The sequence below is a fragment of the Urtica dioica genome, chromosome 6 (assembly GCF_054948205.1).
Source record: "Urtica dioica subsp. dioica isolate 48M chromosome 6, U.dioica_male_clone48M_v1_H2, whole genome shotgun sequence".
NCBI classification, from domain to species: Eukaryota; Viridiplantae; Streptophyta; class Magnoliopsida; order Rosales; family Urticaceae; genus Urtica; species Urtica dioica.
This window is the reverse complement of record NC_142761.1, coordinates 5,101,443-5,126,793: the sequence shown is the minus strand read 5'-3', so window position 1 is coordinate 5,126,793 and position 25,351 is coordinate 5,101,443. Positions and strand designations below refer to the sequence as shown.

Genomic DNA, 25,351 nt, shown 5'->3' with positions numbered 1-25,351 from the left:
CGGTGGAAGTGCAATAACGCTTTAAGGAAATTTTCCAACAAGCTTCGACATGTTCTCCATTTCCCTTCCTCTACTAATTTTTTGGTGATATCGGAAGGTTTATTTATTTTAATTAGTTTCATGTCTATGTATTATGTTATTAGTTTCTGATTTTTATTTATGTAATATATTGCAATTTGTCTATTATATTTCCCGCCTATTATTAGTAATGTGGCTAACAAAAAGAAATATATATCCAATACTATCAACCTAAACACCACTAAAAAATAACTTAAATACACACTATAAATACCCAAATACCTAAATTTGAAATCACCAAATAGGCAAACAACCCCAAAAATGCAAAACTAAATTCGCAGTTGCATTGTTCACCCGAGAGACAAGCTTAAGAGTCTCAAAACTTCAATACCACCATCGAAAGTCTATATCTGATTGTCACAAATATTTATTTCAAATATTGTGACGATCCAACTGTTGGTGAAAGCGAAAACGTATTTTAGGCTGGATTGGTTGGAGCTGTTGGGAAAACAAATTCATAGTTCATCTCTTCACTCGACATACCAACTTCAATTGTTCAGAACATCATCTCCACCATCAGTAATGGACGACTATGTATTACAGACATTGTGTTAAAATTTCGAGAACATTCAACGGTAAACAAAAGCGAAAATTAAATGTTAGAGCTATGATATCATGATAATATTACCACAGAGAAAAAAGATTTGCATAGAATGCAAAAGAGAGGCTGAATACTTTTTTAAGGTTACATAGTTAAATCATTATGCAATAATATATCATACAGGAATATAAATAGCAAAATAATAAAAGGTTAAAGATTAAAGTTAAACTACTCTTACATTATAATAATTATTATTATGTTAAATATATCCATAAATTTTTTAGATTTGTAATATGTAGTTTAACCAAATTTTAATCCCACGCTAAATGGATTGAACTTTGTGTGTAGCTTCTAGTAAAATGGATAATGTATATACAATATTTTACTATTCGAAAAACTAGAAATTATTTACGATTTTTTTTTTTTTAAAAGTCATGTAAATTAAGGGACATTTTTGGAATTATACGATCATAAAATGGCCAACATGTTATGAACATCAATAAAATAGTCATATAAAATATAGAGACAAAAAAATATAGAGAAAATGACATACATATATTTTATGTTTTAGTGAAATATCGAGTTCACCTTTTAATTTTAAAAAATGTTCATATTTTCTGTTTAACTAAAATGAAGAAATTATAAAATAAAATAGATAACATTGTCATGAATCTTCTTTTTATTAAATTTTTATTGACTTTTCATTGAAGTTTACTATAATATTTATATGTAAACATCAATTATCTTTATACATTCGCGCAATATATGTAACTTATTTAAAAACTAAAAAATAAACAACAATTTTTTAACTGAAGAACACAAAAAGAGGTAAAATGGTAAAAACCGATAGTTGATAGTTATCAAAATCACAAATTCGAATAGAGAATCCATGATTCAGAGTTGTAATTCAAACACGGAATGAAGTCATCTCTTGGGAGATATGAATTTTATTATTTAATTTCAATTTAATGCTATTTTTATTTCAAAATTCGGAATTTGAAAGTTAGAATACTAATTTGGATTTGATTCAGTTTTTCTTATATAAGAGTTAATATCAATGAAATTAATATTTGTGACATGGTTATTCATTTGAGGGTATAATTTCATCATTTTAGTTAACCAGATAGTATAAACTCGACATTTTCGAAAGCCAAAGGTTAAACTCGACATTTCACTAAAACATAATGTATATATGTATTATTTTCCAAAAAATATATATTCTCTCTTATTGATTGTGTAACTAGCTTGTGAGAAAATTAAAACTGCTTGTATAAATATATTAGATGAGTTGTTTCCTTCCGTGGCTACCATTAAAAAAACAAAAACATAAATAAAACGACACACATACCTGATTGAAAGCCATTATAGAAAAACGACTTATATAATAGGGATTTGGATACGTCGTCTCATTGTTTTTAGCTTTACACATATGCTTCACTTCATGTTTGTTAGTGTTGGTTGTGGAAGCCCAGCAACTCATTTTCCGAAGCCCATTAGCTGAGGCCCATTGGGATGAAGATCAAGAGGCTTCAGCTCCTCGGTGTTGTGCTCTGTCGTTTAACCTGAACGACATCGTAGCGCATAAAGGAACAGAAGCCGTTGATCTCACCTGATCTGACGGTCGAGCATTTCTTCGGGATCGCCTATCTCTTATAATGAGCTCGAAACCTTTTGTTCGAGTCATTCCGTCTTGTTCGAATACTGTGTTAGGATTTTCTCTATTCTTCTTCTCTCTGAGTGGTTTGTTCTTGAGCGATCGGCTTGATCGTGTTTCTTGTGTGAAACTGGTAAAAAGAATTGCCTGTGATCGAGAGTGTGAGGTTGTATTCGTGAGTTTTGAGAGATTGGTGATCTTGAGGGTGTAATCGAGACGAAGCTAGTACAGACCGAGTTTCTCCCACGAAGCTCAACGTGCACGTAGATTTTTTTGGATCGAAGTACGGGAAAAATCTGGTTGTGTTTTTTTCTTTTCAGTACTTTACGTTCTTGCGCAAATCTGAGTAGTTATTTTTTAGATCATCTTTGTTGCTTAGATTAGGGCTAAAGTTACAACAGTTAGGTATAAATGTATCAATAGTTTTAAATTTGTTTCTAAATGTTTCCACAATTAATACCACTTTAATTATACAATACCATTGTATAAACGATATATATAAGTTCGATATCGTAATACAATCCACTCCAAAAATTCGAATTCTTGCGTTCACATTTAATAAGGCTCTCTAGATATATAAATTTTACTGTATACCAAAATTTAGTAAATTTTAAATAAATAATCACTCAATTTTGTTAATAAGATAAAAAAAAATATAAATAATTGTATTATAAATAATCATTAGACTCTAATAATATATAATGTAGGAAGTTCAAATAATATTACATAATTATTTATTTATAATTTACAAAAAAAAAAAAAAAAAAAATTGAGTATGTAATATTTCTAAATTTTAATGGTTTAATTACTCTATTATAATAATCGGAGGGCAAAATACTAGGAAACTAATTAGGAGAATACAATATTTTTTTTTTTCATTTATACGATTACATTGAAGCTTCAAGAAATGAAACGAATATCCACACAAAAAGAAAATTACCAAATTCAAACCACGTGTAAGAGCCGTATAAACATGTGTCAACTTCTATCAGCTCCACGAAATCACACCACACGACGTGTCAAACGCTCCGAGACCTTTCTATGCTCTCACGCCGCGAATACCTTACTCACCTCATAATAAAAAGCGAGCTATAACGTACGTGCTTAGATTCAGTATAATCATCTCAGTTCCCACTTCGTACGTTTTGTAGAAAGCATGAGCCAGGAACAACCCAAGAAGGCCGGCGAAAGCGGCGCCGTGAAGTACGGCGACGTGTTCCACGTGTCCGGCGAGTTGGCCAGAGAGGCGGTGGCTCCGATGGACGCGGCGATGATGCAGAGCGCCGAGGCGTCCGTGCTCGGCCGGACTCAGCGCGGCGGGCCCGCCGCCGCCATGCAGGCCGCCGCCACGCAGAACGAGAAGGCCGGCCTCGTCGGACATGCTGAGGTGTCCCCCGCCGCCGCCGAAGAAGGCGTCACGGTGTCCGAGACCAGCTTGCATGGTTATCGTATCGTCACCGAGTCTGTTGCTGGACAGGTCTTTCTCTCTCGTCGTGTATATTATTAACGTTTTTTTATTATTATTACAATTTCATTCATACATCATCTTTTTTTTTTTTTTTAAGTTTACACACACAAAATAAACACGCAGTTTGGAACAAAGCTCAAAAAAAAAAAAAAAAAAAAATTTACAACTTTTTATTATTATTTTTTTTCTTTATAATCCTCCCAAATCATTAATTAATATAGTAAATCAATATTCATTATTATTCTTTTAATTTTATATCTTGATTTTACTAATTAACTTTTAGTTATCTCATTTTTAAAATTAAAAAAAATTACAGATTTATATCACTATCTTTTTTTATTATTATTATTCTTTGTATGTACTACCATGAATAAATATACAGTGTAATAAACGATCAACCAATGTAAATTAGCCTTTGATTTTTTTTTTTTTTTTTTTTGTTAAATTATGTTTTAGGTTGTAGGACAATATGTTGACCCAACCCCAACAGCTCAGGGATCAACAACAACGAGCTCAATCACTATTGGAGAGGCTCTCGAAGCGGCGGTGCAAACCGCCGGAGATAAGGCTGTGGATGCGAGCGACGCGGCAGCGATTCAGGCGGCGGAGGTCAGAGCCACCGGAAGCAATGTCATAATCCACGGCGGACTCGCCGCCGCTGCACAGTCGGCCGCGTCCTTCAACGCCACCCTTGACCTCGACGAGGACAAGATCAAGCTCAGAGATGTTCTCACGGTATGTATATGACTTTACTTTGTACAAATTAAACATAGCAAAATATAAGTGTAGTAGGTTTGGAGAGAGAATACAATATTCGATTTGATTAGCAGAGCCAGAGATAGATTAATTTTATAATTTGTGGAATCAATTTGAGAATGGTAGAGCAAAAACGCATGATCCAAATATTTTCCTTATGCAAAATTGATTGGAACAAACTTTTTTTTTTTTCCGCACAAGTCTTCGTCTATCTTTATTTTCTTGAATGTAACTTTGCGTTTTCGCTCATAATCCGATTAATAATCTGATAATGATTGATTAACAACAGACTTATGCTATAGACATAACCACAGATTATTTTGTTTGTTGTAATTACGATGATTTGGGTTCCACTTTTCTTTTCCTTTTTTTGGCGGGTAAAAAATTTTGAATTTTATTTGCGCTATTTTTATAATTTTAAGTTTTTTATTTTTATTTTTGATGAGTCGTTTATAAAAAAAAATAATAATAATTTATCAGTTAAGATTTCAATGATAGTTTCTGATCATAAATGTATCAACTTAGATATATTTATAATTTAATGTATATTATTGACTATACCAAAATATTCATTAAAGCACATTTTTTATCCATATAACATTTAAAATTATGTAATTAATTGAATTAACCTATATAGGAATAGGAAAATATATTCTAAAATATATCATTTTTAGACAATTATTTCTTAAAAGAAGCCTCTCTTAATTCAAGTATTGATATAACTGTCTATACACCAACACAAGTTGATTGCTTTATATAGGTCTCGGAAAGTACTGCTACGCACGAGTTCATAGCTATAACATGAAATCATTAAAACTAAATTATAGCTCTTAACAAATTTACAATCCGACATTAAAGGGTACGCACGGATTAATAGGTCTAACATGAAATCATTGAAGCTAAATTAGAGCTCTAATCAAGAAATACTAATTTGGTTCTTGATATTATGTTACACGTGTCATCACAGGATGCAACCTCGAAGCTTCCGGCTGATAAGGCGGTGACGAGGCATGACGCGGAGGGTGTGGTGAGTGCGGAGCTCAGAAACGACCCAAGCCTCACCACTCACCCCGGCGGCGTTGCAGCTTCCATCACCGCTGCAGCTAGGCTCAACGAGGGTGTCAATGTCTATGTTTAATGTATACATATATATATATAACTACTATTTACTATATATATATATAACTACTAATACTATTGTAGTAAATATTAGTATTATGCTTTTTTGTGGGAATTTCTTTGTACGTACATCAGTTAATTTAGCTATGGCCACTGTTTGACTGCAAGGTGTTTTGAATTTTCCAATGATCTAGAATGAGTTTTGCTTGCTCTTTTGTGATATTATGACTTTATGTTCTCTTATTATATTCCTTTCATTAAATAATATATATATGTAATTAATAAAAAAAATTAAACAAATATATTTAATAAACTAGTACTATAGTATAGTAGTAAGTAGCAACTAACAAGATTAATATCAATAAAACATGTATTTTGTGGACTTTTCTTGTACATTAGTTCATTTTGCTAAGGCCACTGTTTGACTAGCTGCTAGTTTGGTTTGAATTATATGCAATGACGAATGAAGTTTGCTTTGCTCTGGGTGATTATGACTTTTATGTACTTTATTTTATTGCAACAAAAATACAGATTGGAAAATCTGATCGCTTTTTAATATGGCTAATCATAGCGTCGTTACTACTAGTGATGACTTTTATAACATCTTAATTATTGGATACTGTCAAATTGCGAATCCCTATATGGATATGATACCATATGTTTTTGCTTGCATGAAAAGAGGTGAGAGAGAGTGACATATAATAAAAAGTGAAAATATTTGGAGTGTGATAAAAGTTTATGATATGGACTAACGTGTTGATTTTTTGCGGGCAGGTAAATATTATTATGATGATGAACACAATACAGACTATTGCAATTTTGTGTGTACTTTAATTTCAAGGACAGTAAAAGATATACCTGAAGAGGAAATATTGCTTTCTCGTGAGCTATTTCCTCAATGAGCACATTGCTTAAAGTCGAAACACCAACGAAGCCAGTTCAAGGACTATGCATAATAGTCTAATAGTCGTTCCTTAATTATTGCCCATGTGATGATTTAAAATGACGATAATACGATTATGACTGCAAAAAGTTGAGGCGACTGCCATATTTTTGTCTACCAAAATATTTGTATGCAATTTAATTAATTAGAGACGAGACGACAAGGTAATTAGTATGCAGTGGTAATCTGGAGATTTGGTTTGGAATCTTTTTTTTTTTTCTTTTGGTTGAGTGTGCATGTATATATATATATATATGGTTTGTAATTGTACATACATATATCTTACAAGTATCCAAGTAAGTATCGCCCCCCAAAAAAAATATCTAAATAAGTATCCATTAGGTTGCTGGATAATATTGAAGATCTTGCATGCATGTTCAAACAATTAATGAAGATATGAAAGTACATATAATGTACACACTTCAACTATAGAAATATTTTTACGTAGAAAGGAGAGAAGTATCATAGTTATAAATCTATCTACTCTAAAACCTTATTCTCAAAAAAAAAAAAAAAAAAAAAAAAAAAAAAAAAAAAAAAAAAAAAAAAAACCGGGGAGGTTAGAAATATGGCACCATCGCTTCCATCACGGAATCAATTTCTCGACCTGCAAGAGGTAGTTTTTTCTATGTTATTTTTTCTCTACTTTTATTAAGTAGGTTTGTGGTGCCGTTCATTTTGTTGTAAACGTTGTTCAAAGCTCAGGACCAACATTGTTACAGTGAGTCCGTCTTTATAATACAAACTATGATGATGTCTCTAACATTTTCTATAAAGAGATTTTATTTTTTTTCAATAATTTTGATTCAAGTATAGCTTGGGTACTAAGCTTCCGTACTAATGGATTAGTGGTTTTATTGTATCCATATATCTTACAAGCATCTAAAAATATAAAATTTCCCTTAATTTTGAATATTTTATTTTTTTTCCAATTTCAACTATAATTGAATTTCGTACTAAATTCTATTATTACCGAATGCATTGAAATGCGAAAGATTCCGAGGAAATTAAAAGAATTTGATAGCACTTTTCAGCAAAAGTGTCAAAAATCTTTAAAGTAAATGTGCTGAAATATAATAAGTTGAGATAAATAAAAGAGGTAGATAGTAAAAATAAAATATTAAATAATTGGTGGATAACACCTGGGTGCGTTGACTAAAGGACAATTATAGGAGGTAAAACTGATTTTTTTCCCCCCTACCATATATGGCCGGTAAAAAAAAGTGTGCGGTGTATAGTTAAAGCATTCCTTTCTCTCTTTCTATTTTATTTTTTTTCTGCGTCTTTGAAGAATGGCTATCAATTTTCTAAGTTTGGGACCAAACTTTCACACATGGGTCCAAACCCTCGTGAGGTCTTTGTTTCCTTTAGTCGACAATGGCTCTGTAATTGGGGTGTGAAAATGGCAAAGCGGTTGTGGACTTTTTGAGTGTGCATTGGCTTATTTTGGCAAATCAAGAAATGTCCTTACGTTTAGCTATCTACAAAAAGGATATAATTAAAGAGTGCTCAGTAAATAAACTACATGGACTTTCTTTGTTAGCAATATTACAAATAATATTGATAGGAAAAACAAGACATATGCAAAGAAAATAAAAGAAAATAAACCGGAAATGGAAAACAGGAAAAAAGGCAAGGAAAGGTCGAGGCCCGTTTGACGGTTTCCTTGAAGTTTTTAATCGCCCTCCCACGGGTGCTGGATTTCGTGAGCGAAAGCCTCCCAGGATACAACGACTTCAAGACGAGCAATGCACCACAAGACTCGGCTTCGGCGAACTGGAACCTGTGAGAAACTATCACCAAGACAAAGGAATTTTCTGGGAAAGAGGGAACTCGGGAACAGTGGGGAAACAATGGAATTCGTATCTCCTGGAATGAGAGAGCTAAGTCTCACTTATATAGGCGACAAAGGCTTAGAGGCTACGGATTTGAACCAGCCAAAAACCGTTCAGTTTTAAAGGCATTTAACACTCATCATAAGGATGTTATCATCGGCCATATACACCTGCTCAACTGTCCAGACGTTCAGCCTTAATGGCATTAATGCAGGCTATAACACCCAGCCATTTAAACACTGTTTTGAATTCAAACCATGCGAACAGTCCAACCTTTTTCCAGCCTTAATGGCATTATTACACAGCCATAATGAGCACTTAAAGCTCAAAACCATTGAATTGAAGCATACAAACTGTTGGCTTTAATTCTTAAACTTACGCCTCGTCACTTCGTCCGGTCCTGCTCGTCCAGTCGAGCTCGTCCATTCGACCTAGCGCAGTCGAGCTGGAATGACTTCGTCACTTCGTCCAGTCGACCTTGCCCAGTCGAGCTGGAATGACTTCGTCACTTCGTCCAGTCGACTTCGCCCAGTCGAGTTGGAATGACTTTATCACTTCGTCCAGTCGACTTCGCCCAGTCGAGCTGGAATGACTTTGTCACTTCGTCCAGTCGAGCTCGTCACTTCGTCCAGCTCGTCACTTTCTCATTCACCTTAGGTCCGATTTTTGCAAACAATTCCGATGAGTGGAACCCACTCAAATTGTTGCCATAAATCAGTCATCCACATGTTAATAAATAATTTTTATTAACTTTATTCCAACATTCTTCGCAAAATTATGTAGATTTTGACATTTATTTAGTTAATTTTATACTTATAGCTCTAGAGTCAATTGTTCAAATAGGATGAGTTATAATAAGACCGTGACTATATTGGCAAATCGAATCCTTGATGACCTTTTACCTATCTATTTTTATTATTATTACCACATTTTATGGCTAATTCGAAATCGGGGCCGGCCTAAACTCATTAGAGACCCAAAGTGAATTAAAATTTTTGGGCTCTTCGATGATAAAATTAGACTGAAATTCGGAATTTTTTCATATTAATATAAAAAAAATCTTGATCTTTGAGTTATATTTTGTTGGATTTAAAAGTTTAGGGTCCAGCCTAACTGGGGCCCTAACCACCGACCTTACTTGTCTATAGCAATGTTTAAAATATCGGCGATATATAGGGATATATATCGCCGATATATCCATTTTTTGAACTCTCGGTAAAATATCTTCAATAAACGTTATCGTTTTATAATTTATCGGCAAAATATCGCGATATATCACCAATTTTTGAAAATATCGCGATATATTTTGGATAGTATAAAACATGAAAAAAATCGGACTTTTTTTTTAAAATATCGTGATTCTTCTACCCGTGCAATATCGTTCGAAGCAGGCCATTTTTTATGCCCTATCAGCGATTATCGGTGAGGAAGCTATATATCTGTGCAATATCGTCCGGCGAAGAAGGATTTTTATAGAGTATCACCGATATATCCGGATATATCCCTGGTAAGTATATAAAGCTCGGATATTTTGAAGAAACTTGTTTTTAAGTTTTGTTTTTCGTTTTTAGATAGATTTAACTCAAGTTTTGTTGAAATTTTTTGCATATTTGAAATTAGTATATGAATATCTTTCAGATCCCCAACTTTTTTTAAAATTTCGGCGAGTTTTTCATTTTATCGGCGACCGGCCACCCAAATTGACGGCGGCCGGAGACTTTTCCGACGACTTGAAAATTTCCAGAATCTTCATTTAAAAGAGGTTAGTGTAAAAATTATGTTATTGTAGAATTTAGGATATTTTAACATGTGAATTGGAATTTATGATTGTGGACGAGAATATGAGAAATTGAAATTCGCTAATATAACTTGTGATTATAGGAAATACGAATCAAAACTTGTGATTGTGATTGTGATTGTGATTAAGAAATTACGAATTATAAATTGTGATATTGTATGAGTAAATTAGAATTTATGATTTTAGACGGGAATATGTGAAATTGAAATTTGCCGATATAAATTGTGAATCAAAACTTGTGATTGTGATTGTGAATCGTGATTAAGAAATTGCGAATTATGAATTGTGATTGTGAATTTTTTATTTACATAAATGACCGACGAAGGGGCGAGAAAGTATTTTTCATAATTTGGATTCCAAGACATATATATATATATATATATATATATATATATATATATATATATATATAGTTGTTTAAAAATATTTATTTGTTATAGGATTTATGTCGATATATTCGTCGGTAACCGATATATCATCGATATATCACCGATATAATCGGTAGTCGGTATTGAATTTGTTATAAAATATCCGTCGATACTCGATATATCCGTAAAATCAAAACATCGGTATGGATAACGGTAACGATATTTTAAATATTGGTCTATAGCAAGGGTCTCAATCGGAATATTATTCGGAAATAATACAAAACAACTATTCGAAACTAATTAATTAACAAAATATTCTAAATTTCAAGTTTTCAACAAAATTGCTTTAATTATGTTGTCAAATATTTTTTTTGACATTGCGATTAAATTTTAAACAATTCATATAAACAATTTATCAGTTTTAAATAATTGAATTACAATAAAAAAAATTAATGAAATTTGATATTTGCACATTTTGTGTATTTCACTAATTTAAGATAAATTTAGATTATTTTATAAATAAATTGACTATTTAACTAAAATACTCATATTATTGCTATATATAAGTGGTAATTTGCCCTCTCAGTCTCTGAAAAGGACCAATATCTTCCAGTAGGAATATGTGTTCTGGGAAACCGCTCTGTATCCCTCAAACAGGCTGTCTTTTGTAACGCAAAGGAAAAGAAGTTCGTGATAATATCTACCAAAATACATTACAATTTGCTCATCAAATTTATTTCATAACAAAAGTCAAATTTCATTGCTCATATATTTGGTTTTAGTATCACCGACTAAGTATTATATGGCTATAAAGAAAATTAAGAGTAGTCACCCTCAATCACTGACTCGAGCCAGACAGCTAAATAATGAGATGCTTTTATATAGATTTTACCTTATATTAGTATATATTTTATAGAAAATAATATCTACTATATACATATATAGGTAAATATAAAAAATAATTAAAGATATTCATTTAATAACAATTATAAGATTTAAAATATTAAAAAAATTATGACTCCGAAAGTTATATAATCATTGTGAACAACAGATACCCCCTAGGAAATAAGTTTAGAAATTCTCGTTGAGAAACTACCAAAATGATCCTTAAAAAACTTTAATACCTTTAAATTAAGAATAAATCAATAAGTGGTACCTAGTATAGTCTAATTGATAATTCCATATCACCTTTAAAGTGAAAATCATGAGTTCAATCCAAATGAGAGGTCGTGGATTCAATTCAACTAAGAGTAATGGTTATTTCAAATGAGTTTTTTAATATGATTTTATTCTCGTGATCTGATGTAGTTCTTCCCAAACGAAACACAAAATCAATTGAACATGTTGCTTACTTAATTTATTCGTCATTGGCAATAAATTTGTCCTTAAAAAAAACCAGTAAAATTACCTTTAATTAAATTATAATCAAATCATTAAAGAAATAGCCCAATTTCCAAAAAAAAAAAAGGATATAATAACTCAATATAGTATGGACAAGTAAAAGTTATGGTAATTTTTTTCAAATGAGTTTTCAATATGATTTTATTCTCGCAATCTAATGTAGTTCTTCCCAAACGAAACACTGAATCAACTAAACATGTTGCATACTTAATTTATTGGCTACTAGGGCACAATTCACCCAAGTATGTGGTTAAGTAGAGAATTATAATATAATACTCCAGTATATAAACCCATTGCGTGATCAATTATGAATTTGGTCAATAATTTGGACATATCCAACTCATAATTTAACAACTACCCTGCTAGAAATAATCACAACAATATATAAAAAACTTAAAATTAGATATATGCCCCGATGATTCTCGTTTTTGTTATTAGTTGATTTTTTAAGTAAATTAAGAAACAGGGAGGCCTGAGGTTTTATTTTCTTCTCCTTAATGTATAATAGTTATTTGTCGTTTGACAGGTAGTTCAAGCAATTTGTACTTTTTTATTACATGTAGTTTCCAAAACTTTCTTAACATATACAGTAATGAAGATACGAACAAAATTAACAAAATAATTGTTGTAGGAGAAACAACATCTAAAGAAAGATGGCAAGAAAAATATTAAGACTAAGATCTCGGCACCCTGGACGTGGGACACGTGTCTAAACTCTGAAGGACTAATCCAATGTTACAGGTCATTTCTTTCTCATTCATTTATCAAATGAAATAAAATAAAATAAAAAGTCATTTCTTTCTCTTAAATCCTTTTATTTATTTATATATATATTTTTAGTTGTGATTTTTTTCTTCATTCGGGGATGAAGATATTTGCAACCAAACACTAGCGGACATTTGATCAAATGACTCTACATGTTATTTTTGCTTACAAGTTTACTTTCAACGTGCAATAAATGTACAATAAAATGAAGGATCTACGAGGAAGTTTTTAGAATATCGTCAGTTTATTTAGAGAGGCTTTTTCCGAAATTACCCGAAAAGACGAAAAGAAACTAAGTAAGAGATAAAAACCCATGCATCAACATATATATAATCAGATAAATGCATAGAATCTTTTTTTCACTGTCAAGTCTCGCATTTCAGATTCCTCTTTAAAAAAAATTAAAAATTAAAACTAAAATAACAGAAAAAAAATCAGAAGGATTCGTGACTTTTATGTTCCACCCTCAAGCGATCCATATGGACCATATCCGATCCCTTAATCACAGGCCTTTTTTTTGCCTCTTCACATATAAAGCCAAACTTCTCTCTCTCTTACAAAGACAACCCACCCAAACGAACAACCCAACATTATTAATCCCACAAACACAAAACGTTAGTATTATTACCTTCTATACTCTCTCTCTCTCTCTCTCTCTCTCTCTCTCTCTCTAGAGCACAAAGCAATGTCCAACAACAAAAACAACACCATGATGTTCTGGAAGAAAAGCTTCCCTCTCTGCAGCTTCTCAATCTCCAAATGCCTCCCCACAATCGCCGCCCAATCTCCGCCGCCGAATCGCCTCTCAACATCATTCTCCGAAGAAGAAGAAGAAGAAGAAATAGAAGAAGAAGAAAACGACAATCTATACTACCAAACGACAAACACATCATCGTCGTATTCCTCTTCCTTCACCACCACCAATAACCCAAACTCTCTCTACGCCACAAACGACTCCTCCGCCGACGACGACGAACCCGAGCCCGATCTCTCCACCGTCTTCGCCTCCGAGAGGTTCTTCTTCTCCTCCCCCGGAAAGTCAAACTCCATCGTTGACCAACACACCACGGAGACGGAATTACAGAAACGCCACGCCGCCGTGGAGATCAGGAAGTACTCCGCCGACCCACGTGTCGACTTTCGACGCTCCATGAAAGAGATGATCGAAGCCCGGCACCAGAATAATGATCGCGAAATTGATGACGATGATTATGATGATCGGAGTGATTTGGAGTATCTTCATGAGCTCTTGCTTTGTTTTCTTGCTCTAAACCCTAAAGACACTCACAAGTACGTCATTAGTGCGTTCACTGATATCGTCGTCGATTTGTTGTCTTCGTCGTCGACGAGGACGGAGAATCACGCTCGTCGCCGCCGGGAAGTCAAGCTCCGGCGGAAGAGAAGCGGTCTAAGGCGGACTAGCATGTGACAATTTTTTTTTTTTTGCTATCATAAAATTAAATAAATTAATTAATATATATTTATATATATGTGTATGATAATGTAATGATGTTAAATTAATGTTACTCATAGTGTCATTAGTGTATTTTTTTTTTAATGTAAATTTTACGAGATAAATGCATATGGGTTACTTTTTGTTAAGTTAATATCAGGCACAATTTATCAGGATTAAGATAAGATATATAATTCTTTTTAATTGATAGTGTAACATTTTATTTTTTTGTTATCAATATAATTAATTAACAGAAAATGATAATGTAATGATGTTAAATAATTAACGTTACTCGTAGATTCTTTTTCTCATTGTTATTGGCGAGAGAAATGCACACGGTTACTTCTTGTTATAGGCTCAACTAATTAGGATGAGTACAAGATATATATAATTATTTTAATTAGCTAGCCTACATATTTTGTACTGTTTTTGCAATAGCTTTAGGTGATTAAAAGAGGGTATGTTTCATTTCATCTATGACAAGGACAAAAGAAAAACGGATTTTTATGAACAGTGAATATATATCAGAAAACCAAGGAAAGCGTGGGATTAAGTTGATGTCTCGATGCAAATGCAAAATATTATTTACATGAATAATTGTTTTAGATATATACTAAGTTACATTTCCATTTGATATTATAAATCTTGTCGTTGTAATGTGTAAGAAAACATGTACTTTTGGTTAAGAAATTCATATTTATAGTTTTGTCTTGATACTGTTGAGTTGTTTTTTAATTGACCGGTGGTTAATTGGCAGATGTGAGGAAAGTTTTGCTTATATATATATATATATATATATATATATATATATAGCTGTGTAGTAGTACTAGTGGTCCACTTTTAACAATAAAGTGAACCTGCATGTGTACTAGCTTTTCTGCACGAATAACTATAGGTAGATATATACTTTTTTTTTCTTTTAGGTTTTAGCTAAGGAGATATATAAATATATAGCATATATATGATCACATATTGTATAAGTGGCTTTTTTTTTTTTTTTGCTATTTCTATTTGCACTATTTTCCAACGAGAGATCTTGACTTTAATTTAGTAGATAGCCCTTTCCATATTATATCATTTAGGCTTGATCTTCATTATTAGGTTCATAAATTTATGAAGCCGTATATATGAACATTTGTGTCTAGGTTAAATTGTTGGAGAGGTGAGTCAAGATGTCATGCTAAGAATATACCAAGATATGCACGTACAGAATAATAATAAATAAATAAAAATAGTAGTATTGGTTGTAAAAATGAAGGAAAAAAGTGGTACTATATGATTTAAAATAGTAATTTTTTTTTGTAAGGTCAGTTATAATAAGGATTAGGTAATAATTATATTAAAATTTAGGATTCAATATTTTGTGAAGTTTTCTTTTCAAAACAATTACAGTCAATTGCTTATATATATATATATATATATATATATATATATAATATATATATATATATATATATATATATTAGTCCATTAGAAAAATAATCAACTTAAGCGTTTGACATTGTTTAATAATCAACGTTTCGTAAATCTTAGGTACATAGCCACAAAAATGACGTACCTTATCAAAAAAATTTATGTTTTCCACGTTTGTCCCTCTTTTTTATTTCCGAATTTTCATTTAGATTTTTATTATTAATTCAACAATTTATTTAAGGCAATTTTTTTAAAATTTGAATATTAAATTCTCTTATATTTCCAAAAAAAATATAGAAAACAGTTATTTCTACATTATTTCCTGGATTCCCGATAGAATATCAATGCCCAAAATATACGCAACAGTTATTTTTCTGATTTTGTGTTCTTTAAAATCGTAGTTCACATCTATACATAATTACATATATTTACAATTATTGACACATATTAACAGATATTAACATATATTCTATGTTTTTATTTGAATTTTTTGTGAGTCATTCGTTTGAATTTGAATTGTGTTATGTGTTTAAATTCAAAATTAATTATTTAATTGACTTAATCGTGTTAAGATGGGCGATTTATCAAATTCATTTAAATAGGCAATGTTAGGACGAGAATGATATGTATGGGTATTCTTGTAAAACTACGCTTATAAATAAAATGCAATGATTTTTACCTAAAATTTACCGAACGTTGCCTATTTAGCAATGTCAAATGTTTAAATCAGTTATTTTCTTAATTAGTTGTAATATATACTTTAAATGCAACTTAATATATTTAGATAATCTGTATTGACTCAACGGTTAGAATGTTATGGATAACATGGCCAAGTTTTGTTTTGTTAATAATAATAGAAACATGATTACCCACAAGGCTTAGTTTTTTCAATTAACATAATCTATTGGAGATTGTGACATACCTAAGCAAAACCATAGGGAAACCCAAATTTTTTTTAAGGGGACACAACAAGGTTTTGGGGAATATGGCATTATAAGAAACAAAATAAAAGTAGCCTAATATGCTAACACACTTTTTATTTCTCTTATAAAAAAATTCTGAAGAATTGAGGGACAAAAAGAGAGGATCCAAAGAGAGATTACCAACAACTACAATTAAAGAATTTTACGCTTTCGCTTATCCTCATAAATATCTAATTAATTAGTCAAGTTTGTTGGTTTAGGTAAAGGCTATTAACAGTAATGTTGTCCTCTAGACCTCTACTAGATTAAGTTTTAATTTTTCAATTTCAATTTCATGATCAACAAATCAATTTTTAACTCAATTTCTTCCATGTGGGGCGGGAGAAGTATTACATAGATGATGATAATGTAAAGAATGAAAGACTCACAAAAACATATAATGGTTAATTCAAATTAAACAAAATTAATTGTTTAATTTTAATCAATCTGAAAACTTAACATGCCAAATATGCACAGGTTGGACAGATAATCATATACGAGTAAGTCAAAATTATAATTATATATTAAAAAATTAATACTATAAGTTTATGAGAGAATATATCTCAATTTTTGTCTGCCTATAGGCTGACCTTTTCTACTTACTTTATAAGGAAAACAAATATTATCATATTTTAAAATACCACTTTAATTAGAGGCAAGAACGTGCTTTGTAATTTAATGTAGTGATAATTTAACACTACATTCAAAATTAGATTGTGGGTTCAAACTCAGCGGGCCGTGAATGATTCTTAACAAAATAATTAGACGCAAATAAAATTTATTTCAAAATAGAATTAAAACATAAAATGTAAATATAATTGTTAATTGGTTACAATCACTTATAAATACCGTGATAATTTATATATATATATATATATATATATATATATATATATTCATTTATAAATATAAATATTTACACATCAAGTGCAACAAAGTAGTTAATTTTTTAATTTGAAAACTTAGTTGGTATTTAAATTATTAAAATATGTAGTAGGTAAAAAAAAATGTGATACTTTATAAACAAATATTGGGGGGAAAAACATGCCAACACAATACATTCACCTATACTACTTGTGTATTAATTAATTCCCTGTGACATGCTACTATTTAGAGGGAGAGTTGTGAACTTCTACACAACCTATGTTTGTATTAATTAATATATTATTCTTTAGAGTCTTTCCGACATGAAAATCTTAATAACTTTATATGGTGAGTATTTAAATAAAGAAAAAGTGATATGTACATGGAAATATTTATGTATTATATATAGCTCAATTATTTTTCAAAGAAGTCGATGAAGTTGAAAAATGAAAACAGCCATAGAATGAAATTGAGAAGCCAAAAGATGAGGAAATAGTAATAATATGACGTCCTGATCACTTCAAAATAATTGCAAATAGTAATGCAAGTATATTATTATGTGCCATGGACAAACAGTCACACAAAGCTTGGATTGTTGGCAGGTTATGGAATTTTCTTTTCAATCAACTCAAAACTGATTTTTTGGACCTAGAGATCTTTCCCAATGGACCCCATTTTAAAAATATTGAGACAAATTTTAAGTCGTATTCCTCAATTCAAATGCGAAATTGCTGTGCTCTTTGATGACAGCTAAAATGACAATACAATGCAATGCATATAATACAGATATAAATATGCATATTCCTGATTGTGTGGGGATAAAAATTAAATTAATTGATAAAAAGGTGCGAAAACGCAGCACTAAATTATTTTAGTGAAAGTGTGTGATTTGTGAAGTAATAGGTATTTGATTTTTATCACACGATATATGATAGATTTTTTGTTTCATAAAGCAAAAATCTAATATGTCAACGTACGTGAGATGAGATAAAGATTTCACTTTTAAGAAAATGATTATACATGCATCATTAACGTTTGAATTTACACAAATAAATGTACTTTCACAAAATGTCACTAATCATCAACGATAGTCCGTGTTTAAAATCCATCACAAATCACGGGGAACCAAAAAAAAAAAAAACAATCAGTACACTAAATATGAAATAGTAGTGTGTGTGTGTGTGTGTGTGTGTTTTCTTCTTTCTCAAATAATAATTCTGTCAATTTTTGTTCATATGCCCTCTGCAAGGCATACCTAAAAAATGGTGAGTCAAGAAAACTATTACAAACATGCATAATCATTCACAGTCACGCTCGCAGAATATACATATACATATATGATATATACAGTGAGAGAGATATCAAAAGGTTCTTTTTCTTCTTGGGAATTGGAACTGTAAAAAAAAAAAACTATTTGAATAACCTTCCCATGCAGATGTTTTTTTTTTTTTAACCATATGAACTATTATTGGCTTTGCTTTATAAACTATAATTTACATGTAGTGACAAATCATGTCCCACGCTGGAATCTTGAGCTAGTCTTTGATTTGTCTTCACACATCACAAACAAACTAGACAAACGTGATTAACTTTGCCAAGAATAGTCTCATGGTTTAATTGAAATTTGGTTCATATCAAACCAAGCGCCATATACTTTTTCACTATTAATAATTGGAATTCAAAGTGTCTTGTATTGTATTGTATTGTAACGAATTTATATGCATTTTTCTCGCGCCAAAAAATAGGGCCGTTTGGCTTCTTTGCCTGTCTTTCTGTCTAATCAACTTCTGTCTGAAATTTGGGCCCCAAAAAAAGTGGAGCCCAATTAACCCTAATCCTGAAACCCAATTGAAAGCCCATTCCCACTCTTATCAATTGAAAGACCAACCAAACCTTATCCAAACAGAACTTTTTGACTCAAATCTCTCTCTCTCTCTCTCTCTCTCTCTCTCTCTTACATGGCCACTCCAGCGATGTCCGTACAGTTCCCGGCGACACCGCCGATCGCCGGTCACAAGCCAGTCTCTTCATCCAGTCACAAAACGACGCGTGTCGTTAAAGCCCTTCCAAAGCCCTTGGTAACTAGAAAGCGACTGTGCTCGGTCAGAGCGATCGAGAAGAGGCGCGAGAGCTCGGAGACGTCGTCGGAGGCTCCGAAGGATCCGTCGGAGGCTGAGTCTGAAGCGGATTCGAAGGCCGAGGCGAGTCAGTTGGGGTCGGAGATAAAGGCGGCGATGGAGGAGCAGAAGAAGGCGGCGGCGGCGGAGGAGGAGGGGTTTGTGGCGGGAGTGTCGTCGGAGATAAAGAGGATAGAGTGGCCGGCGTTCGGGAAGGTGATCGGAACGACGTGGGTGGTGCTGGGAGTCATAGCGGGCTCGAGCGTCGTTTTGCTCACTCTCAATTTCGTTTTGGCGGAGCTCTCCGATCAACTCTTCGCCGGAAAAGGAGTTCAGGACTTCTTTAGTTAAATGATATCTGTGCATATGTTTTTTTTTTTCAATATATAATTTTAATTTGAGGGTTGAAATATGTAAAAGGAGAGGCTCATTGGAGGATTTTGTTTTTTTTTTTTTTTTGCTGGAAGTCATTTGGAATTTTGGAGCCGGTTTTTAAATGCCGGGAAATCTCGCCGGAAAATCCAGCATCATTTGTAAAAAGAAATATACAATTTGTTCTTTCTGGTACCTTTGATTTATTAAGAGAGGGAACCGAGTTTAAAAAGTTCAAAACTCGCCCTTTTTTTTGTCCGAAAAATGACTTCTGAGGCCATACAAAGGAACAAAGACCTCCCAGTCCCAGATGAAGCAACATTGTATGTTCTTTTTAATACTTTGCTTGAAAAATAAAATGACACAAGAACAAGAAAAGAACAAGAACAAGAAAGAAAATCAAAATTCTATAATGTTGAGAAATTATAGACTATGAATGAAAAAGTTAGAGAAATAGACACAAACATAACCCCACGTCAACTTTGGAACTTACAGAATGTGAATTATGATATTTCAACCAAAACACGGATTCTGTTCATATCCAAAGAGTACCCCATATTTTTTTTTTTTTTTTTTTTTTGCTTTCTTACATTTCACCACTCAAGAGTAACTCCACACCCAAATATCTAGAAAGCCTAAAAAAAACAAAAGGAAAGAAAAAATATTGCTGCGTCAAACTCAAGAGTAACTTGCCATAATATTATTGCTACCTTTTTTTTTTTTTTTTTTTTTTTTTCGAAACGCTGGATTTGGCAATATTTATCGGCATGTAGAACCCCGTAAACCATTAAACTTGTATAACAATAGTTTTTTTTTTCCCCTGAAATTTGTAAACAATAGTTCACACGGGTAAATGTCATTAATTTTCTTTGCTCGAAAAAGCAAAGTTCCATACAACTATGAGACCCTTGGAAAGCTAAGAACACCCATAACCTTTGTCATATAATACAGAATACAAATATATCAACCAAAATCTGGACTCTCTTCATATCCAAACAGTACAAACTGAAAACCCATAAAGAAAAAGAATTTGCTTTCTCACATTCCCACCACTCAACACCCATATCTCTAAAAAAAAAAAAAAAAAAAAAAAAAAAAAAAAAAAAAAAAAAAAATCATTCGGCGGGACCCACGAGAACTCCCTGGGCGGTCCCTTCTTTCCGAGCCTGGTCCTGCTTCTCGGCGTCGTCGTTCTTCCTGATCCTGATCTTGTACTTGGTCTCGAACTCGGCGATCTCCTTCTTCTTCCTCTCCAAGGCCTCGTTGAGCCTCGCGACGACCTCTTCGACGCCTTCCTTGTTGCTCTTCACGGCCGGCAAGACCTCTTTCACGGTCCTCTCGACGAGCACGCCGCCGATCATTCGGTAGCACCGCCGCGAAGGGTCGAGAGGCTCGATCGCGCTGATCACCAACGAGTGCTCGCTCACTTCCATCTCCAGCTCCGTGATCTTCGAGTATATCTGGTTCAGCTCCGTCCTCATCGACCCGTACATGTTCGCCACCATTTGCTCGTTCACTGGCTCCGCTTCCGCTTTCCCCGCCATGATGCCCCGAAACTAAATCATTCAAAACGTTTCAAGTATGAGAGAAAATGGGAAAGCTTCAGTGCTAGTCTCCAAAGAAAACTACAATTTATTAGCGTACGGAAGAACAAGTTGAGCGGTCATTTATGCATTAACGCGTGTGTTTCGTTCCGAGAATTTTTCATTAACAAACACACACACACACACAAAATATGATTGAAGCATGGTGTACATAGAAGACTACAATTTATTAGCATACGGAAGAACAAGTTGAGCGGTCATTTATGCATTAAGGGATTTGTTTCGTTCCGAGACTTTTTCAGTTACAAACACACACAAAAAATATATGATTAAAGCATGTTGTACTCGAGAAATTTGTTAGCACATGGAAGAACGAGTGGAGCGGTCATTTATGCATTAACGCATGATTAAAGCGTGTTGTACTCCAGATTAGTCTCAATGGAAATTCGATTTGTTTTTTATATCTAAGACGGTGTTAGGTTCTTCTCGAAAGAAATAACGATATTTTACTTGAAATCAAGAAGGGATGATCTAAAGGACAGAAACTTAACGAAGAAATTTTCAGAGTTTGAGAATGCGATCAATCTCGGTAAACTACAATTTATTAGCACACGGGAGAACAAGTTGAGCGGTCAGTTATGCATTAATGCATGTGTTTCGTTCCGAGACTTTTTCATTTACAGAACACACAAAAAAAATGATTAAAGCATGTTGTACTCGAGAAAATGGGAAACATTCGGGTGGTCCATAGAAGACTACAATTTATTAGCATATCGAAGAACAAGTTGAGAGGTCATTTATGCATTAAGGGATTTGTTTCGTTCCGAGACTTTTTCATTTACAAACACACACAAATATATATGAATAAAGCATGTTGTACTCGAGAAAACGGGAAAGCTTTGGGTGGTCCAAAGATAACTTCAATTTATTAGCATACGGAAGAACAAGTATGAGTTTCGTTCCGAGACTTTTTCATTTACAAACACAAAATATATAAATATATATATATATATATATATATATATATATATATATATATTATGATTAAAGCATGTTGTACTCGAGATTAGTCTCAATGGAACTTCAATTTTTCTTTTGATACCTAAGACGATATAAGGTTCTTCTCGAAAGAAATAATGATATTTAACGAAGAAATTTCAGAAACTTAAATGAAGAAATTTCAGAGTTTTGAGAATGCGACCAATCTTGGTAATAACAATGTTCCTAGTAGTGCTACAATGTCTAAAAACTGGACGACGAGAGAAAAATAAACGTTGGTATAATTATCGAGCAATAACCATACAAGACAACCTTAACAGAAGAAACAATCACAGTAACGAAAACGAAAAGAGCTATATAGATTCCATTTAACTTCAGAAATGGAGATTCTCAAAGACCAATTATACAAAACCCAACTGTTGTAATTTCTTTGCAAAGTGGAGCGAAAAACTCGTAATATGGCAGTGAACTAACAGATAACAATAACAAGCTAGACAAACACGCCAACGGAGTCCAGAGAAAAAGATTTCTACTAGAAAGATTCGAAACAAAAATTTGTCATAAAAAATAGTGCTCGAGTTTGTGTTTTCGCTTTCTCTGGTGCTCAAACTTTGAGTCAGCTGTATATATGAATATGGAATTTAAAATATGTAGAAAATTTGGACAAAATCACGCGATGCAATGAATCAAATCAAGACATTAAACAAAAAGCTGAATCAACGATCCTCACCGTATCTAAGGTCTTGAACAAGCAAATATATCAGCCTATAGAATTAGATTACCTCCAAGGTTTAAAAAAAAACGTTAAAAACGTACGTACTGAGGCGAGGAAACGGTAAAACGCCTTTGAAAACGCAAAAATACTAAAACATTCTTCTTTTCTTTTTCTTTTCTTTTTTTTTCCCTAAACTTCTAAGTCAAAACCCAGGACAAACAAAATCCCCCAAAATTCATATACACGAACAAAAACCATCATCTAAGCCCTAAAATCAGGGACCTGGAATGCTCTACCTGGTATATCTTGATTAGACTTGGCCAAAAACGGAATTTGAATTTTAGACGATTTCAAATTACATGAACTAAAAACAACAAAAATTACTCTCGAGTAAAAAAACACATCAATTATATATTTTCGAAATGAAATAGGGAATTCAAGCAATACTAATAAAAAAATAAAAATACAAAATTGAAACTAAGAGTATGAACATCACCTGGTGGTCGTGACGATGAGACGGTGCGATACGGTGGAGCGCCGGCGAGAGGGTTTTCTAATCGTACAGGTATCGGACTATCAGTAGAGTCACTTGCTAGGTTTTTATATTTAATTATATTCAGAGTTAATAGATATAAACATCCTGTAAAGTATTTTATCCTTTTTAATTTAGGGTAGAACGGCTAAATGATCAAATAGAACTTAAGATTTGCAAAATAGTCAAAGTTTATCAAGTATAAGCAAAATAGTCAAGTTGCGATTAATTCAGGCAGGATTAAATTTAATCCAGGCAGGATTTCTGGATTAAATTTAATCCAGGCAGGATTAATTTAATCCAAGGATTTTATTCAGTCTTAAAATTTAATCATCGACCTTCTCCGATCTCCTTCTTCTTAGACCTCCTTCCAGTCACCGCAATCGCACAGATCTTATCTCTCGTCGGACTCTCCGTCACGGCGGCGAAGGCGAGGAGATCGACGGAGATTCGGGACTCTCTGTCACGCTACGGCGACGAGGAGGGCTTCCTCGCTGGAAAGGTTCGTCGCCGAAATTTTCCCGGCGCCGGAGCTCCTGCCCTCCCTCGCCGGCGAGATAGTCTCCGCCGCCCGCCACATGGCCGACCACCGCCCGCGGCTGGGCCCCGCGATGCTGCGCATGGAAGTCGAGATGGTCCTCCCGGTCGACAGAATCCCCGGCGGCGAGGTGACAGAGGAGAGACTAATTAGTTTCGTTCCGGCGAGCGAAGAGTCGATCGAGGGTCTGGAGAGAGTGGTGGCTATTTTGCCTAACCTAATGAAACTATGGCTATTTTGCAAAAGCCATAGTTTGAATTGGCTAGTTCATGCCATTTTTTCTTTAATTTATAGAAGTTTTTATTAACTCTTCCCATTCATTTTTACTTGTATCTTTTTTTTCTTCTAATTAGTCTTCTTCGTAGATTTATAAATAATGGTAAATTCTATACTGATTTAATAATAATTTAGAGTTCAGAAGAGATCATTTTATTAGTATAAATATTTATAAATTATGGTGAATTATATGTGATATTGATTTCATAATGAAGTTTTTTTTTTCTCTTCTAAGCGAGGTGATCATATACATCATAGATGTTTATAGCAATTTGAGTTTATTAGACTTAGTAATATCATATATACATAAAATGTAATATACATGTTATCTTTAACAATATGCACAAAAAACCAAGGCCTCTGAAAAAACCTCTCTGTCCCTGATATCGGTGCGATGGAGAGGAAAAAGAGACCTCTCATACTTCAATCATTACTCGGCATCAGCCGAAAAACGCTCCCACACAAGGAGTGGGAGTTCCCTTACATTGTAAAATCCAAAAAAATCAACACGATTTACCTATCGAAAAACTTCGTGGGTCAAACCATTCTGAACTTTGGGACACCAAATAAAATTCACAGATTGGAACCTAACACCTGCATCCCAAATTCTCTCAACCATTGGAGTCCACCTTCAAATACGGCACAAGAACCTATGCTCAAGACACTCCATGACCTGGAGATTGTAACCATCAAAACAGACCTTCTCCGAGTGGATCTTCGTTCCCTAAATCCACAACACCTATCCACGGTGAACTCTCGCCACAATCCCGACCAAAGCGCCTCCTTGATGAAAAGAGGCGTCAATGTTGATTTTGATCGTTCCAAACTTCGGCGGTTTCC

The 25,351-nt window shown here is 33.2% G+C and overlaps 4 protein-coding genes across 4 annotated transcripts; 3 read left to right on the top strand and 1 right to left on the bottom strand.

Annotated features, from left to right (window-relative positions):
- The first annotated feature begins 3,357 nt into the window (after positions 1 to 3,357).
- On the top strand, positions 3,358 to 5,682 carry LOC149393083 (late embryogenesis abundant protein D-34-like). The gene is made up of 3 exons (XM_089617159.1): positions 3,358 to 3,750; positions 4,198 to 4,476; positions 5,465 to 5,682. Exons 1-3 carry the CDS (start codon positions 3,430 to 3,432, stop codon positions 5,633 to 5,635), a joined length of 771 nt encoding a protein of 256 aa, XP_089473285.1. The 5' UTR covers positions 3,358 to 3,429; the 3' UTR covers positions 5,636 to 5,682.
- Positions 5,683 to 13,300: 7,618 nt separating this feature from the next.
- OFP11 (ovate family protein 11) lies at positions 13,301 to 14,295 on the top strand. Its single transcript, XM_089616312.1, has one exon. The coding sequence runs from the start codon at positions 13,412 to 13,414 to the stop codon at positions 14,153 to 14,155; it is 744 nt and encodes a 247-aa protein (XP_089472438.1). The 5' UTR covers positions 13,301 to 13,411; the 3' UTR covers positions 14,156 to 14,295.
- A 5,009-nt stretch (positions 14,296 to 19,304) lies between these two features.
- SECE1 (secE/sec61-gamma protein transport protein) lies at positions 19,305 to 19,982 on the top strand. The gene has a single exon (XM_089616313.1). The coding sequence runs from the start codon at positions 19,377 to 19,379 to the stop codon at positions 19,884 to 19,886; it is 510 nt and encodes a 169-aa protein (XP_089472439.1). The 5' UTR covers positions 19,305 to 19,376; the 3' UTR covers positions 19,887 to 19,982.
- A 765-nt stretch (positions 19,983 to 20,747) lies between these two features.
- On the bottom strand, positions 20,748 to 23,801 carry PDF2 (prefoldin 2). Its single transcript, XM_089617822.1, has 2 exons — positions 23,662 to 23,801; positions 20,748 to 21,463 (listed from the first exon to the last, which is right to left on the bottom strand). Exon 2 carries the CDS (start codon positions 21,449 to 21,451, stop codon positions 21,023 to 21,025), a length of 429 nt encoding a protein of 142 aa, XP_089473948.1. The 5' UTR covers positions 21,452 to 21,463; positions 23,662 to 23,801; the 3' UTR covers positions 20,748 to 21,022.
- Positions 23,802 to 25,351: the final 1,550 nt, after the last annotated feature.